General features: G+C 40.7%; 1 protein-coding gene across 1 annotated transcript in view; it reads left to right on the top strand.

Moving 5' to 3' along the window:
- LOC127623928 (segment polarity protein dishevelled homolog DVL-2-like) overlaps positions 1-12,743 on the top strand; it is a 46,017-nt gene extending 33,274 nt beyond the window's left edge. The window contains exons 6-15 of the mRNA XM_052098510.1: positions 1,727-1,817; positions 5,610-5,679; positions 5,825-5,964; positions 6,041-6,117; positions 6,782-6,849; positions 7,058-7,183; positions 7,327-7,458; positions 9,445-9,621; positions 9,739-9,957; positions 11,730-12,743. Coding sequence (XP_051954470.1) covers positions 1,727-1,817; positions 5,610-5,679; positions 5,825-5,964; positions 6,041-6,117; positions 6,782-6,849; positions 7,058-7,183; positions 7,327-7,458; positions 9,445-9,621; positions 9,739-9,957; positions 11,730-12,262 — 1,633 coding nt within the window. The 3' untranslated portion in view covers positions 12,263-12,743. The remainder of the gene's footprint in view (positions 1-1,726; positions 1,818-5,609; positions 5,680-5,824; positions 5,965-6,040; positions 6,118-6,781; positions 6,850-7,057; positions 7,184-7,326; positions 7,459-9,444; positions 9,622-9,738; positions 9,958-11,729) is intronic.
- The last annotated feature ends 4,279 nt before the right edge of the window (positions 12,744-17,022 follow it).

Below are 17,022 nucleotides of genomic sequence, written 5' to 3'. Positions count from 1 at the left end.
ATTTTGAGAAGCTTGTGGAAGGCTACCCAAAACATTTGACACAAGTTAAACAATTTGAATGCAATGATACCAAATACTGACAAAGTGTATGTGAATGTGATGAAATAAATAAAAGCTGAAATAAATCATTCTCTCTACTATTATTCTGACATTTCACATTCTTAAATAAAGTAGTGATCCTAACTGACCTAAGACATTAAGAATGAATTATGCTCATTTCTGATATAATGTCTGTAATGTCATAACAACATAATTAACCAACAGTACGGGAAACATAATAATAAAAAAATGCCTTTCTATAGCTTGGTATTAAAAATATTAAAAAATAAGACAAGGAATGTTTTCCATGATTAAATGTCAGGAAATTTGAAAAACTGTTCAAATGTATACACTCACCTAAAGGATTATTAGGAACACCATACTAATACTGTGTTTGACCCCCTTTCGCCTTCAGAACTGCCTTAATTCTACGTGGCATTGATTCAACAAGGTGCTGAAAGCATTCTTTAGAAATGTTGGCCCATATTGATAGGATAGCATCTTGCAGTTGATGGAGATTTGTGGGATGCACATCCAGGGCACGAATCTCCCGTTCCACCACATCCCAAAGATGCTCTATTGGGTTGAGATCTGGTGACTGTGGGGGCCATTTTAGTACAGTGAACTCATTGTCATGTTCAAGAAACCAATTTGAAATGATTCGAGCTTTGTGACATGGTGCATTATCCTGCTGGAAGTAGCCATCAGAGGATGGGTACATGGTGGCCATAAAGGGATGGACATGGTCAGAAACAATGCTCAGGTAGGCCGAGGCATTTAAACGATGCCCAATTGGCACTAAGGGGCCTAAAGTGTGCCAAGAAAACATCCCCCACACCATTACACCACCACCACCAGCCTGCACAGTGGTAACAAGGCATGATGGATCCATGTTCTCATTCTGTTTACGTCAAATTCTGACTCTACCATCTGAATGTCTCATCAGAAATCGAGACTCATCAGACCAGGCAACATTTTTCCAGTCTTCAACTGTCCAATTTTGGTGAGCTCTTGCAAATTGTAGCCTCTTTTTCCTATTTGTAGTGGAGATGAGTGGTACCGGTGGGGTCTTCTGCTGTTGTAGCCCATCTGCCTCAAGGTTGTGCGTGTTGTGGCTTCACAAATGCTTTGCTGCATACCTCGGTAGTAACGAGTGGTTATTTCAGGCAAAGTTGCTCTTCTATCAGCTTGAATCAGTCGGCCCATTCTCCTCTGACCTCTAGCATCAACAAGGCATTTTCAGCCCACAGGACTGCCGCATACTGGATGTTTTTCCTTTTCACACCATTCTTTGTAAACCCTAGAAATGGTTGTGCGTGAAAATCCCAGTAACTGAGCAGATTGTGAAATACTCAGACCGGCCCGTCTGGCACCAACAACCATGCCACGCTCAAAATTGCTTAAATCACCTTTCTTTCCCATTCTGACATTCAGTTTGGAGTTCAGGAGATTGTCTTGACCAGGACCACACCCCTAAATGCATTGAAGCAACTGCCATGTGATTGGTTGATTAGATAATTGCATTAATGAGAAATTGAACAGGTGTTCCTAATAATCCTTTAGGTGAGTGTATGTATCTGACTTCAACTGTAAGTAACTATATGAGATAAGTGGTGTACAATATATCTCTTTTTTTCTCCTTTATGCTCTGTTTTTACTATTTCTCTCTCTCTCTCTCTTTCTGTAGGTTTAGTAGTTCTACAGAACAGAGTACAGCCTCCAGATTGTTGAAAAGACACCGCAGACGCAGGAAACAGCGTCCTCCCAGACTAGAACGGGTACTGCAGTATTACCTATACAAAGTTATGTACAGTGTTATGTACATTCCCATTGTGATGACCTGTGGCCTTGTGACTATGGCCAAATCACAGCTGTGCACATATTTAGTACAACAGCGTTTAAAATTATGAGACATTCATTATCTCTTCACAAATTTTGACTGTTTTTAAATATATCTTGTTGCTTAGTACTCTCAAAGACTTTATTGGTGAAGCAAAAGCATTTGTGTGAAAAATACTTTGGTGTTAAGTGACGGCACTTCATAGATTCAATGTATTCTGCAGCGCTGACGTGAGTCATGTGATGACCCTTAACATGTATAAACGTCACTCACTTTTGCACATTAATCTTTGCTCTTCACAATCACAAAAGTGACCGATTATGCTTTCAAAATGGTGAATTTCTCCAAAAGGTGAGGAGTTTGGATCCCTGAAATTAATTTTTATTTTTCATGCATTTAATTATTTTGTGGAATTTGATCATTTTCCACAGCACACTTGACAATCTTTCATGGCACACTAGTGTGCAGCGGCACAGTGGTTGGGAAACACTGAGCTAAAACACGCTGTGCGCAGCATGAAGGAAGCCCACAGAGCAGCTCTCATAAACTGCCGCCATTGTCCTCTTTTGTAGCTTCTCCAAGAATTTTTGTCCTGTCACTATACAAGAACTTTAATATGGTGATTTTCTTTATTCTGGAAAGGAGCTGTTTATTCAGGTACGAGAGACCTGTCTGAACATGTTTAACCACTGAGCAAACTTCACTTGTTTTTAATGTAGGCAATGTTTTAACTGTCAAACATTAACACAATGTAGGTTGACAATAGTAGCAAGTAAACAAGATATCCCCACATATATGTCGAAAACTTTTTATATACCTTAGAAAGAAACAATTCCAATAGTGTCGGAAATTAAAGTGGACTCAAAGTGGAAAAATGCCATAGAAATTGATAAAAATATCACGAAATGCAAAATATGGGGGCAAAACATGCCCAAGCAATGCGTTCCCATGTTTTATTAATAATATCTGATATAGTTCAATTACATACATTACTATTGACTTTTCACTTAATACATTTTTTTTCCCCGCCGTACAGTTCCTCGCATCATCACGCGTACAGACGGGCTCTCCACTTCGATCAGTCCACATCAGTTCGGTATTGCACTGCTGTGATAAATTCCATAACCGTTCACCCCTCTTATTCAAAATAAACTGTCCTAGCGGGTAACACTCTCGCTCGCTTTGCTGTACTGTAATTCCCTATGCATGATAACTTAGCCAAAATACTTGGAAATACGTGAATGAGAATTAACCTGAATGTTGTGTTCTTAAAATGTTCTGTTTGTCCAAGAATCCTCTTGCAGCAATGCAGGTCTTTGGCATTTAGAAGCTGTTAGTTTAGGACCTGTGAGGAGTCTGTTTCTCAAACTAGAGACTGTGATTTACTTGTCTTTTTGTTGTGCATCTGGCATCAACTTCCCTCTCTATCCTGGTTGGAGATTCTTTTTTCAAAACAGCAATGCATGGAATAGCCTTTATCTCTCTAAAACATCAGGCTTTAGGAGAAAATAGAAAAGTTTCTTTTTGCCTATTAGAACAAAAAAATTTTTTTTACTACAGTTCATTCCTGAAGTTTACATACACCGTAGCCAAATACATTTAAACTCAGTTTTTCACAATTCCTGACATTTAATCATGGAAAACATTCCCTTTCTTAGATCAGTTAGGATCACTACTTTATTTTAAGAATGTGAAATGTCAGAATATTAGTAGAGAGAATGATTTATTTCAGGGTTGATTTCTTTCATCACATTCCCAGTGGGTCAGAAGTTTACATACAATTTGTTAATATTTGGTAGCGTTGCCTTAAAATTGTTTAACTTGGGTTAGCTTTTGGTTAGCCTTCCACAAGCTTCTCAAAATAATGGGGCTTTTCCACTCCATGGTACAACTCGACTCAACTCGACTCTGCTCGCTTTTTGGGGGTTTTCCACTGTGGATAGTACCTGGTACCTGATACTCTTTTAGTACTACCTCGGTCGAGGTTCCAAGCGAGCCAAGCCGATACTAAATGTGACGTCAAAATCTTGCAGATCACTGATTGCTCAGGGAGAATCGACATGCAACATCAACCCGTTAGTTTTGAAGTTAGCAACATCGATAACAGTATCATTTGATCATGCAACTTTCGAATTGTGAAAAAAGAAATGGCTGTGCACAAAACCACGTGTGGTCAAAAAACGAGGTGCAGCAGGTCCACTCGTTAGCGATAAGGGAACCTAAAAAGTCTCTCAGGAAGTATCTCAACTGTTGGCTGCACACGGCTACCACCGGACCTACCAACAGTGTAGGGAAAAGTAAAAAAAGAAACTTAAAAGTGACTACAGAACTATCAAGGAAAAGTGGAAGTGGTTCAACCAAATGGATGCTATCGAAACCGGCGAGCAATGGGAGGGAGAGTGCCCTGGACTGGCGTTGATCCACGATGGAGGATGGTATGTTTTGTTATGTTAACTCTATACTGTCTATACTTTATATAGTTGACCAGCTACTGGAAGCAACAACTGCTTTATGCAGCACAATGAGCTAGTAGCTAACAGCTAGCGGTTGTGTTATTGTTTTGGTCAGTTTGTGTCATGTTTAAGATGATGTCATGGCAGTAGAGGCGGCGCAACTATGACGACCAGCCTATAATCCCACCCACGTTGAGATGGCACTAAACTGCAGTGGAAATGCAAGCTCAGAAATGTAAAGCGAGTAGAGTTGAGGCGAGTCGAACTGTAACATGCAGTGGGAAAAGTGCCATATGTTGCTGGAATTTTGGCCCATTTCTCCTTACAGAACTGGTGTAACTGATTCAGTAGGCCTCCTGCTCCTGATCTGATTGAGGTCAGATCTTTGTGATGGCCTCTCCAATACTTTGACGTTGTTATCTTTAAGCCATTTTGACACAATTTTTGAGGTATGCTTGGGGCCATTGTCCATTTGGAAGACCCAATTGCGACCAAGCTTTAACTTTCTGGCTGATGTCTTGAGATGTTTCTTCAATATATCCACATTATTTTCCTTCCTCATCATGGCATCTATTTTGTGAAGCGCACCAGTCCTTCCTGCAGCCAAGCACCCCCACAACATGATGCTGCCACCCCCATGCTTCACGGTTGGGATGGTGTTCTTCAGCTTGCAAGCCTCACCCTTTTTCCTCCAAACATAACAATGGTCATTATACCAGAGAACATTTCTACAAAAAGTAGGATTTTTGTCCCCATGTGCACTTGCAAACTGTAGTCTGGCTTTTTTATGGTGGTTTTAGAGCATTAGCTTCTTCCTTGCTGAGCAGCCTTTCAGGTTATATCGATATTGGACTCGTTTTACTGTGGATATAGATACTCGTTTCCTTCAGCATCTTCACAAGGTCCTTTGCTGTTGTACCAAACTATGTTAATCTACTAAGAGACAGAATGCGTCTCCTTCCTGAGCAGTATTATGGCTGCGTGATCCCATGGCGTTTATACTTGCGTACTATTGTTTACACAGATGAACGTGGTACCTTCAGGCATTTGGAAATTACTCCCAAGAATGAACCAGATTTGTGGATGTGCACAATTTTGTTTCTGAGGTCTTGGTCAATTTCTTTTGTTTTCCCATGATGTCAAGCAAAGAGGCACAGTTGGAAACTTAAATAGATGTATATATTTACTGCACATTATGGGGAAAGAGAGTTATGAAAAGAGTAGGCTGAAATATGATATAACGGGTAAATGTTTTATGTAGTCTCTTGTGTTTTTAGGCATCATCATTCAGCAGTGTGACTGATTCCACAATGTCCCTCAACATCATCACTGTTACACTAAACATGGGTGAGTTCAGCATATACACTAATTATAACACTGTATACTAATGACTGAAATTCCTTTGTTTTATCCAGAACTTTTCATAATGAAATAAAAATGTAACCCTGTCATAAATTTGGTGATTTTATATGTCTCTCCCTGTATGTAATAGAGAAGTATAATTTCCTGGGCATCAGTATTGTGGGTCAGAGTAATGAGCGGGGTGATGGAGGCATCTACATCGGCTCTATTATGAAGGGTGGAGCTGTGGCTGCAGATGGGAGAATAGAGCCTGGAGACATGCTGCTGCAGGTCAGGACACTCCCTGCATCCATCTGTTCATTCAGATATTTGTTACTGGTGATTTTTAACACTTATTTTTGTGCAGGTGAATGATATAAACTTTGAGAACATGAGTAACGATGATGCTGTGAAGGTTCTGAGAGACATCGTACACAAACCTGGGTGCGTCTTCCACACATTGATCACAAACAAGCAGAAATTACACGTATTATTGCAGTGTGCTAAAATATTAATATGTTGGGTTAAATGTCACTTAAGCATGCTACCACATGAGATTTTTTTTTTGACCTTGGATAAAAAAAGCACCCATTTTTATTAGGTGTCTTTAATTAGTATGTATTTAAAGGTGCACTCAGTAACGTTTTCTTCATTAAACCCGCTTTAGAAGTGTCCGTCTCTAAATAGCGTAGTGACGTTGCAAAGCAAACTCCATGCGGAGTCAGTGATTGTTTTATATTTTACCTCTAGAGGGTGCCATTTATATCGTTGAACCAAGGAGTTCAGACTGTGTAACCCTCCATTGCTTGCCAAGGAGAAATGAAACCAAAAATAACTGTCGGGAAATATCGGAGTTGAATTTTGCAGATAGTTAAAAAACACCATCAGCCCTGATTAATAGTTTAAGCCGATATATCGGTCAACCTCTAGTTGCAACCATCATAATGTTTAAAAAACGTGATCAACACTTAAAGGTGAAGTGTGTAATTTCTGTGTCACTAGCGCCACAGAGTGTAATTTCAGAAATAAACATTGTTTTCAAACAGCTTTCCAAATTAGCCCCACGTCTGTGGTTGATCGTAAAGTGTGTGTGTGTGTGTGTTTGCAGACCCATCATCCTGACAGTGGCTAAGTGTTGGGACCCATCGCCCCAGGGATACTTCATTTTGCCCCGCAGTCAGTCTCGAACCTTACCATTCACTTTACTGTACTAAAACATGTACTGTACACACAGCTAAACTCTCATATCTGCAGAGACGTAAATATAATCAGATGAATATTTGCATACATTTTTCTTTATCACACACACAGCTGATTAATAGAAGTATTTATTAAGATCTTGTCTTGACTCTTTGACTCTTATCTACTTCATTGTGACTTACAGACGAGCCGATTCGACCCATTGACCCTGCTGTGTGGGTGAGTCACTCTGTGGCCATGAGTGCTGGAGCGTACCCTCCTTACCCACCCAGCACTATAACATCCAGCTCATCTGTTACAGAGACCGAGAGTAAGTCTCCTCTTAATCACATCCTTTTATTTAAATCCTTTTCACCCACCACTAGTTCCTTTGACCTTTCCTTGCATTATATTATGGCAGGTTCACAAAACAATCTGCGCTGAAAAATGTTTTTTGACTCTGTCTCTCTGTAGGATTTGATGAGTTCTCGCTCTCCCTGCACTCTGACATGGCATCGGTTGCTAAAGCCATGGCCTCTCCTGACTCTGGTCTGGAAGTAAGAGACCGAATGTGGCTGAAGATCACCATCCCCAACGCGTTCCTGGGTGAGTATGAGAGAGAGTGAGATTTGATGGGTGTGAATGTCATAAGTATAGGTTCAACGCGCAGCTGAAAAAATAACACTCAGGTTTGCTTAACACTAATGGCAGCACAAGATGAGAACATTTTCTTGCGTTCAAACACAGCTGCTTGTGAAGTTTCATCAACGCGGCTTTAGGACTCCGCTGCTGAGTATTCATCTTTCGAATGTCCACTCCCTCGCCAACAAAACGGACAAACTGCTTCTGTTCACTCAAACAAATAAGGACATTTCTAACTCCGCTGCTCTGTGTTTAACGGAAACCTGGCTGAGTGAAGCCATCCCAGACCACGCGTTACATCTGCCGGGCTTTCAGCTGTTCAGAGTGGATCGCATCTCAGAGTTATCAGGGAAAATGGGAGGCGATGGAACATGCTTTTACATCAACGAATGTTGGCGTACAGATGTAACAACGTTGAAGAAGATGTGCTGTCCTAATTTAGATGCGCTCTTTGTCAACCGTAAGTTGTAAGAGTTTTCCTAGTTTATTCTGGTTAGTGTTTATATCCTGCCACAAGCATGCGTGAATGCAAAGTTGCAGCAAATGGCTGATCACATCACAGACACGGAGCAACAGCACCTGGACTCACTTTTATTATTCTGGGAGATTTTAATAAAGCTAAACTCAGCCGTGAACTGCCAAAATACAAACAAAATATCACATGCCCCACCAGAGAAAGAAATATACTGGGCCACTGCTGCAAAGGATGCATATCGCTCTATCACATGTGCAGCTTTAGGACTCTCTGATCAGTGTCTGATTCATCTTCTCCCATCCTACAAGCAGAAACTAAAATCAGCTAAGCCTGTAGTAAGGACTGTAAAGAGGTGGACCAATGAAGCAGAGCTGGAACTACAAGCCTGCTTTGACTGCACTGATTGGAGCGTTTTTGAGGCTGCAGCCACAGATCTGGACGAGCTCACAGATACTGTGACATCATATATCAGATTCTGTGAGGACATGTGCATCCCTACTAGGGCATTTTAATAATTCAATAATGATAAACCAGGGTTGACAGAAACTCAGACAGCTTTGTCATGCCAAAGAGGATGCTTACAGGAGTGGGGATAAAACATTGTACAACCAGGCCAGGAACACACTGACTAAGGAAATCAAAGTGGCTAAAAGGTTCAATACAAGTTGAGCTCAATTAACAGCATTTGTGACATAATGTTGATTAAATCAAATTTAATAAAAAAAAATAAGTAAAAATCGAGGTTACAGTGAGACACTTACAATGGAAGTTAAAGTGGCCCATTTTTGGAGGCTATAAAGGCAGAAATGTGAAGCTTAACATTTTATAAAAGCACACATCCATTCTTCTATTAAAACTTGTGTATTATTTGAGCTGTGAAGTTTAAATTTAATTGTAATTTTCTGGTGTTTTTAGGTGTACAGCATTGTTATCAGCACAACAAAGTAAAATTGGATTTAACTTTTTAAATCTAAAATTAAAAAAAAAGGTTAGTAAGGGATTTTATCACATTAAAATCATGTTAAAGGATTACTTCACCCAAAAATGTTAATTCTCTCATGATTTACTCACCTTGAAGCCATTGCAGATGTGTGTCTTTCCTTCTTCAGCAGAACAGAAATGAAGATTTTTACAGGCATATTTCAGCTCTGTTTGTCCATACAATGGGTGGAAGTGAATGGGTGCCATGATGCTGTTTGATGGTCCAAAAGCATATTTGGGCAGGAAAAAAGTATTCCATATGACTCAAGTTGATCAATGAATGTGTTCGGAAGCAAATCGATAGGTTTTTGTAAGAAACAAATGAATAATTACAACGTTTTTGAGAGAATTATTACTAATCCTTTATCATGCTTATTGTTAATGTCTTGTGACTATACTTTTGATTGGCCCCCTTTACTTTCATCGTAAGTGCCCCCTTTACTGCAAAATGCATGTTTTCTTTGACATTGTTGTAAAGTGTTGTGTTTGTACAGGCTCTGATGTAGTCGAGTGGCTTTATCACCACATCGAGGGCTTCCAGGACAGACGAGAGGCTCGTAAATATGCCAGCAACCTCCTGAAAGCCGGCTTTATAAGACACACAGTCAACAAGATCACCTTCTCAGAGCAGTGCTACTATGTGTTTGGAGACTTCAGCAACTGTGAAAACTGTGAGTGTTATACATGTCCAGTTAGATCACATTATCACTGGTGTCAGACCTCTTATGTTAACAGATTTCTTTCTCGTTTACTCTGTCTTCCACTATCGCCTTACCTTTTTCAATCAGATATGGTGAACCTATCTCTGAACGATAACGATGGTTCCAGTGGAGCATCTGACCAGGACACTCTGGCACCGTTGCCTTTGCCAGGGGCCACACCCTGGCCCTTGATGCACGCCTTCCCTTACCAGTACCCACAGCCCTACACCAGCCAGCCCCCTCCCTACCATGAGCTCTCCAGCTATAGTTACACACAAGGAAGTGCTGGCAGTCAACACAGTGAAGGTGAGAGAGAGCAAGCATTGGGTGAACAAATAAAAAAAGCCTTGTGCAGTTTTATTTGACATTAGGGACTCAATCTTGCCTTGATAGAAGCATTTTCATTCACAGTTGCGTAGACTTGAGTGTGTTCAGCCTTTACTGTCTCTTTAAAGGAATAGTTCACCAAAACATTCTCATGTACTCTTCTTGAATGAGAATCCAAGAATCTTTACACTGTTCTTCTCCGTACAGCTGTTAATAGTGATCAAAGCTTATCGAGCTGTAAAAAGGTTGAAATCAAAGCTCATGAAAGTAGAAGTGCTGCAACTAATGATTATTTTGATAATCGTCTAATCGAATGATTATTAGAACGATTAATCAATTATTTGGCCGATTGTTTTAGCAATTAATCAACAGCTCTTAACCAACAATTCTAAAGTTCCACAAATACCTTGAGGTTGTATTAACAATGAAGAAATTCTTTTAAAAATACCTTTTAATTTACTTTCACTGAATATAAAGGAAAATACACACACACACACACACACACACACACACACACACACACACACACTCTATCTCTATCTATCTATCTGTCTGTCTGTCTGATCTCTCTCTCTCTCTCTCTCTTTTGAAAAGCCTTTCAGGTTAAGTCGATATAGGACTTGTTTTACTGTGGATATAGATACTTGTCTAACTGTTTCCTCCAGCATCTTCACAAGGTCCTTTGCTGTTGTTCTTGGATTGATTTGCACTTTGTTTTGTGTTTATACTTGCGTACTATTGTTTGTGCAGATGAACGTGGTACCTTCAGGTGTTTGGAAATTGCTCCCAAGGATGAACCTTGTGGAGGTCCACAAATTTGTTTTTTTAGGTCTTTGCTGATTTCTTTTGATTTTCCCATTTATGTCAAGCAAAGAGGCACTGAGCTTGTATGTAAACTTCTGACCCACTGAAATTGTGACAGTAAATTATAAGTGAAACAATCTGTCTTTAAACAATCGTTGGAAAAATTACTCATGTCATGCGCAAAATAGATGTCCTAAACGACTTGCCAAACCTATAGTTTGCTAATTTGAAATCTGTGGAGTGGATAAACAATTTGTTTTAAGTGTATGTAAACTTCTGACTTCAACTGTATGCACAAAGTTTGTTTAAAACAAGTGGAAAAAAATCTGTAAGACAAGATACTTACATTCAAGACACATTCTCTAATGATTATAACATCTTATGCACTGCAGCTCCTCAAGTAAATATTCCTTTTTTTTTCATTGGGAAAAAAGTAATACAATTAAATAAAATGGAGATTGGTACCACAAATTACCTACAATAAGATACAGTACACATTGTGATACATTTAATATTATTCAATACATTGAAAGCATCACAATATCATAACTGTATCACAACTGAAGCTGCAGTAAACACTTGTGAGAGACCACGTGTCTTTGCGAGAGAGTGAGTGCATCTGTGGGATCAGTTTCAATCTCTCTCGCGCAATTTGCTTCAATTCATGTGAATCACAGAAGCGTCTCTGACCGCACAGATAAATGTCATTTTCACATTATGTTTGCTTAATTTGATGACCTGCCTCTTTATTTATTGGACTTTTAAGAAAAGATGCATTACAGATAAGAGAAAATGTCCCCGGGTGTTTCCTTTTTAGATGCTGTAACATGCAGGTTTTGCTTGGATGCCAAATCCACTTTATTTCACAACAGCATTGATTCTGTATATTAAAGCTGTTGTCAATTTTGTCTAAATGCAATTTCTTTTTTTTACTGTTTCTCGTACAGGAAGTCGTAGCAGTGGTTCAACGCGTAGTGAAGGTGAGCGGAAGCGGGGCAGTAAAGGAGGCAGCAGCACCAGCGGTCGAGAGGAAAAATCCCCCGTAGGAGGCGGTGGTGCTGACTCCCGCTCTGGCAGTGGCAGCGAATCGGAATACTCCGTCCGGAGCAGCCGGAGGCGGGACCACGGTTCCGCCACACCCAGCGAGCACAGCCTCAGTCTGAGCCAGCGGTCACATCACAGAGTTCCGCCCACCCACCTGGCTCCATATCCTGCAGGTATCCCCATCTCCTACAACCCCATGATGGTCATGATGGTTCCACAGCACCCCCACCCTCATCCGGCCCTGGGTGGCCCCATCCCCACCCTGTCCGCCGCGGCCCATCTTCAGGCCCTGCCTCCCTCTTCAACACCTGGCGGCCCACCCGGAGCTCCTCCCACCAGGGATCTGGGATCCGTTCCTCCTGAGCTCACCGCATCCAGACAGTCCTTCCATCTGGCCATGGGCAACCCCAGTGAGTTCTTTGTGGACGTTATGTAGCGGGACGAAGGTGACGAATGTGGTTGAAATGTGAAATGAAAGGGATAGTTCTACTATATTGTTTATGCACCTTTATGGAACACAAAAGGAGGTGTTAGGCAGATTGCTGGCCTCTTCCATTGTTTGTAAAAAAGAAAAAGATTACATGAAAGGCAATTTTGACTAAGGCTACAACTACTTTTGTGTTCCATGGAAGAAAGTTTGGTTCAAAATGAGGGTGAGTAAATAAAGACAAAACGTTCCCTTTCATTGAGTGTGCCGACAACACAGAGAGAGAGAGAGAGCACAAAACCAAAACAAGTGAAGTGTCTCGTGGGTTTTCAAAGGAACCTGTCTAATTTCAAGGGGACACTTATTTAAATGTTTGTTTTTGAAAACCAAACACAGCCATTTTCTTTCTGATTGTCTAATTTTTTCACCCTCTTCGACTCTTGTGTGTGCGGTACTTTTTACAAATAAACCTTCACTGGTGCCACAAAAATTGCAATTTGAAGTGCATCCAATGTCATTAACGTCATGTCTCCGTAATATTTTGTTTGTTCCGGATTTGGACAAATACAAGGCACAGTTGGGGTACGGTGATCAGAGCTACTGCTTTTTCTGTCTACTTGTTCAAGCAAGTCTGCATGTTTCCAATGTAAATAAAATCTTCTGCATCACTTTACATGCATGCATGTGTAACGGGAGCTAAAACCATGCCGTGTGTAAACCTCACTCTCCTGACCTCAAGAGGTGCACTAGCGACTGACACTAGATTCTGTAGCCTTTAGCCTCCTTGTTAGAGCACCCGCCTCCCACGCCGGAGACCTAGGTTCGAGTCCCGTACGGAGCGGGTAGAACAAGAGCGTCACATTGGTGCCGTGACCCGGATGGGAGTGAGGTTTAGGGGGGTGAGTGTAACGGGAGCTAGCTGGTAGATGGCTATGCAGTGTGTAAACCTCACTCTCCTGACCTCAAGAGGCTGTAGCCTTTAGTCTCCTTGTTAGAGCACCCGCCTCCCACGTCGGAGACCTAGGTTCGAGTCCCGTACGGAGCGGGTAGAGCAAGAGCGTCACATTGGTGCCGTGACCCGGATGGGAGTGAGGTTTAGGGGGGTGAGTGTAACGGGAGCTAGCTGGTAGATAGCTATGCAGTGTGTAAACCTCACTCTCCTGACCTCAAGAGGCTGTAGCCTTTAGCCTCCTTGTTAGAGCACCCGCCTCCCACGCCGGAGACCTAGGTTTGAGTCCCGTACGGAGCGGGTAGAACAAGAGCGTCACACATGTAATGCGCCAAAGTGATGTGGATAACACTTTACAATAAGGTTCCATTTATTAACATTAGTTAACCTGAACTAACAATGACCAACATTTTCGTTGTTGTCAGCATTTATTAATCTTGTTTGATGTTGATTAAATGTAGGCCTATGTTGAAATTAAAAGTTGTATATGTTAACATTATGAACTAACATGAACTAACAATGAACAATTGTATTGTATTAACTAACATTTAACAAAGATTAATAAATGCTCTAAAGATATAGTTCATTGTTTGTTCATGATACCTAAAGCTGTAACTAATATTAACGAATGGAACCTTATTGTAAAGTGTAACTGTGATATGCATGTGGCATTTTAGGTTGAGCACAATGAAAAGTAAACACAACTAGTACAGTACTGTGTTTATGAAAGTATACTCTCAGATTTTTGAGTGTTCACACAGAGCAAAAACAAATTGGTTTTGAACTAGTGGCACAGTCTGTTCAATTCAACAGTGAGTTTAGTCACGGGGTTTTCAAACAGGGTCCTTAGTGTGATGGATTATTTTATCGAATGGAAGATCATTTTCATCTTTGTCTGAGATTTCTGAATTAAGAGTGTTGCCATAGTGTGTATAGACTGTAGTTCAATCTTAAACCCTGACCTAGAGACTTTAGATCGGGTTTATTTCTAAAGCACTGACGTTTTTCTTTTCTCGTTTTTTATCATAAAATTCTCGTATTCTGTTTGAGATTACGTTAAATCACACAACTGGCAAAATAGTTATATTAAATCATAATTGCTTCGTATTTTTTAATTCCACCATTTCACTTTGTGCATATTGCATTTTGGTCCCTTTATGTTTGTGAATATGTTATCTTGGTCGTTTCGCTCAAAACTGAAACGTGTACGTTTAGCCATATTGGAAATAGTGGACACGCTCTTTTATGTTTATACTGTTCAGGAATATGAATTGTGCCGCTGAATAAACTAGATCCAAGTCTAGTTTTAAACTTTGTTTTGTACTTTGAGCCTCTTGAGACTAGACGTTCAGCTGTTGTGCCTTGTACAACATGTTTCTTCGAGCTTGTCCCTGCATTTCTTTCAAAGTTGCTCACGTTCTTTGTTTAGTACGTGTTTTAGTTTAGTAGACTTGTTTTACTGATCTGAGAACAGTTTTGTGTTTTTTATTACGATGCTTGGTGTCTGGGAAGGTTGGACTGGTGTTAAAATAGTATGAGAAAGTAACTTGGAGCCAATGCCCTTTAACAGGCAAGCTACTTAATGATGCAGGTTTAAGGAGCAGTTGTTTCTTATGAATTAATTGGTACGCTTTGGGATGAGCCAAAGGCTAAACTATAGGACAAAGAAAAATCCTTCTTACAATGTTCTCCTAGAAATGATGGATCATGGTTAGGATAATTTTACCCTCCCTAGTACCGGTAGATTGTATTAATGGGAACTAATGTACAAACAGTGATCATTATAATGATGACTGTGGCGTTATAGTATAGGTTTATACTATAGACCAAATATGGACGCATTTCTACCTAGTTTATTTTTGACTTCTACTTTTTTACTTGTATAAATCATTATTGTAACATTTTGTAATCTAAATAAAGGTGCTATATGAAGAAACAACATTGTCTTATTTCATTTTGGTAATGATGATAAAGCTATGTCATTGGTGGTGTCTACATAAATCTGGAATATGTAATCAAATGTAAGGTGAATACAGGTAAATTGGGACTCTATGTACCAATTGTTTGTCAGATGACACACCCTGGATAAAAAGATTTTGATTCAAATCTGCATAAATTAAAGGCAAAAGTTTTGCTCTGGAATTATGCTTAAATTGATCGTTCACCCAAAAATGAAAATTCTCACGATTTACTCATCCAGATGACATCCCAGATGTGTGACTTTCTTCGGCTGAACACACACAAGATTTTTAGAAGAATATCTCAGCTCTGTAGGTCCATACAATACAAGTGAATGGTGACCAGAACTCCGAAAGCTCCAAAAAGGAGATGAAGTCAGCACAAACATAATCCAGCAGACTCCAGTAATATCTTCTAATGTGGTCAAGTTGGTTTTGGGTGAGAACAGACCAAAATATAACACCTTTTTCACTACATTTTGACAGCAGTCTACTTGGTGATGATGATTTCAAGCTCGACTACGCTTCCTATAGTGCCATCTAGCCAAAGGCTGAGTACGGAATTGCATAAACATTTAAATACAAAACCCGTATAGAGATACAGTCAATTTACTGTGACTTTTCATTTACCTCGGCGGTCTGGGTCGCATAGAAGCGAGCAATCCTGAGCGCTGCATCACCGACATGCCTTTGAACCCTTTAAATGACACAACAGAAACATAAACAGTTCAAATGATAATTTAGACACTCGTGTCGTTATTTGTTTTTCATCCTGTGTCGTTTAAAAAACGTTTATGATTTGGCACCATTCACGTCCATTGTACATTGATGAGCCAAAACATTACGACCACCGGCTTAATATACAGTTGATCCTTCGCGTGCCGCCGAAACAGTACCAGCCCTCTGAGGCATGGACTCTACAAAACCCCTGAAGGTGTCCTGTGGTATCTTGCACCAAGACATTAGTATTATCATCCTGTAAGTTGTGAGGTGGAGCCGCCATGGATCAGACTTGTTGGTACAGCACATCCCACAGATGCTCAATTGGATTGAGGCCAGGCCAACACCTTGAACTCTTCATCGTGTTCCTCAACCCATTCCCTAACAATGTGTGCAGTGTGGCAGGGCGCATTTCCCTGCTGAAAGAGTCCAATGCCATAAAGGGGTGTACCTTATCTGCAACAATGTTTAGGTACTGTAGGTGGCACGTGTCAAATTGACTTCCACATGAATGACCAGACCCAGGGTTTCCCAGCAGAACATTGCCCAGAGCATCACACTCCCTCCACCGGCTTGTCGTCTTCCCACAGTGCATTCTGGTGTCATCACTTCCCCAGGTAAACCGTCCACGTGATGTAAAAGAAAACAGGACTCATGGGACCAGGTGACCATCTTCGAATTCTCCAAGGTCCAATTCCAAAACTCGCGGTCCCATTGTATGAGCTTTGCGGCTATGCATCCCCATACGCTGCAGGGTGCGATGCACTATGTGTTGTAACACATTCCTCAGTAGACCTTCTGTAGACCCTTTGTTGGTGCCACACCTTCTGTTTGTTCGGTTTTTCCTTCCCCAGACCACTGTCGGTAGATACTCACCACTGCTGATCGGGAGCTCCCCACAAGCCTTGCTGTTTCAGAGATGTTCTGACCCAGTAGTCTGGCCATAACAATTTGGTCCTTGTCAAAGTCACTCAGGTCTTTACTCCTGCCCATTTCTGCTGCATTCAATACATTGACTATGAGAACTAGATTGTTTGCTTACCATCTAATCTACCCAGATATTGACATGATGATTAGCATTATTTGCTTCACCCGTGAGTGGTATTAATGTTTTGGCTCATCGTGTAAGTGCTTCACTATAG

The sequence above is a fragment of the Xyrauchen texanus genome, chromosome 3, assembly GCF_025860055.1.
Source record: "Xyrauchen texanus isolate HMW12.3.18 chromosome 3, RBS_HiC_50CHRs, whole genome shotgun sequence".
NCBI lineage: Eukaryota > Metazoa > Chordata > Actinopteri > Cypriniformes > Catostomidae > Xyrauchen > Xyrauchen texanus.
This window is presented reverse-complemented; position numbering and strand designations above follow the sequence as displayed.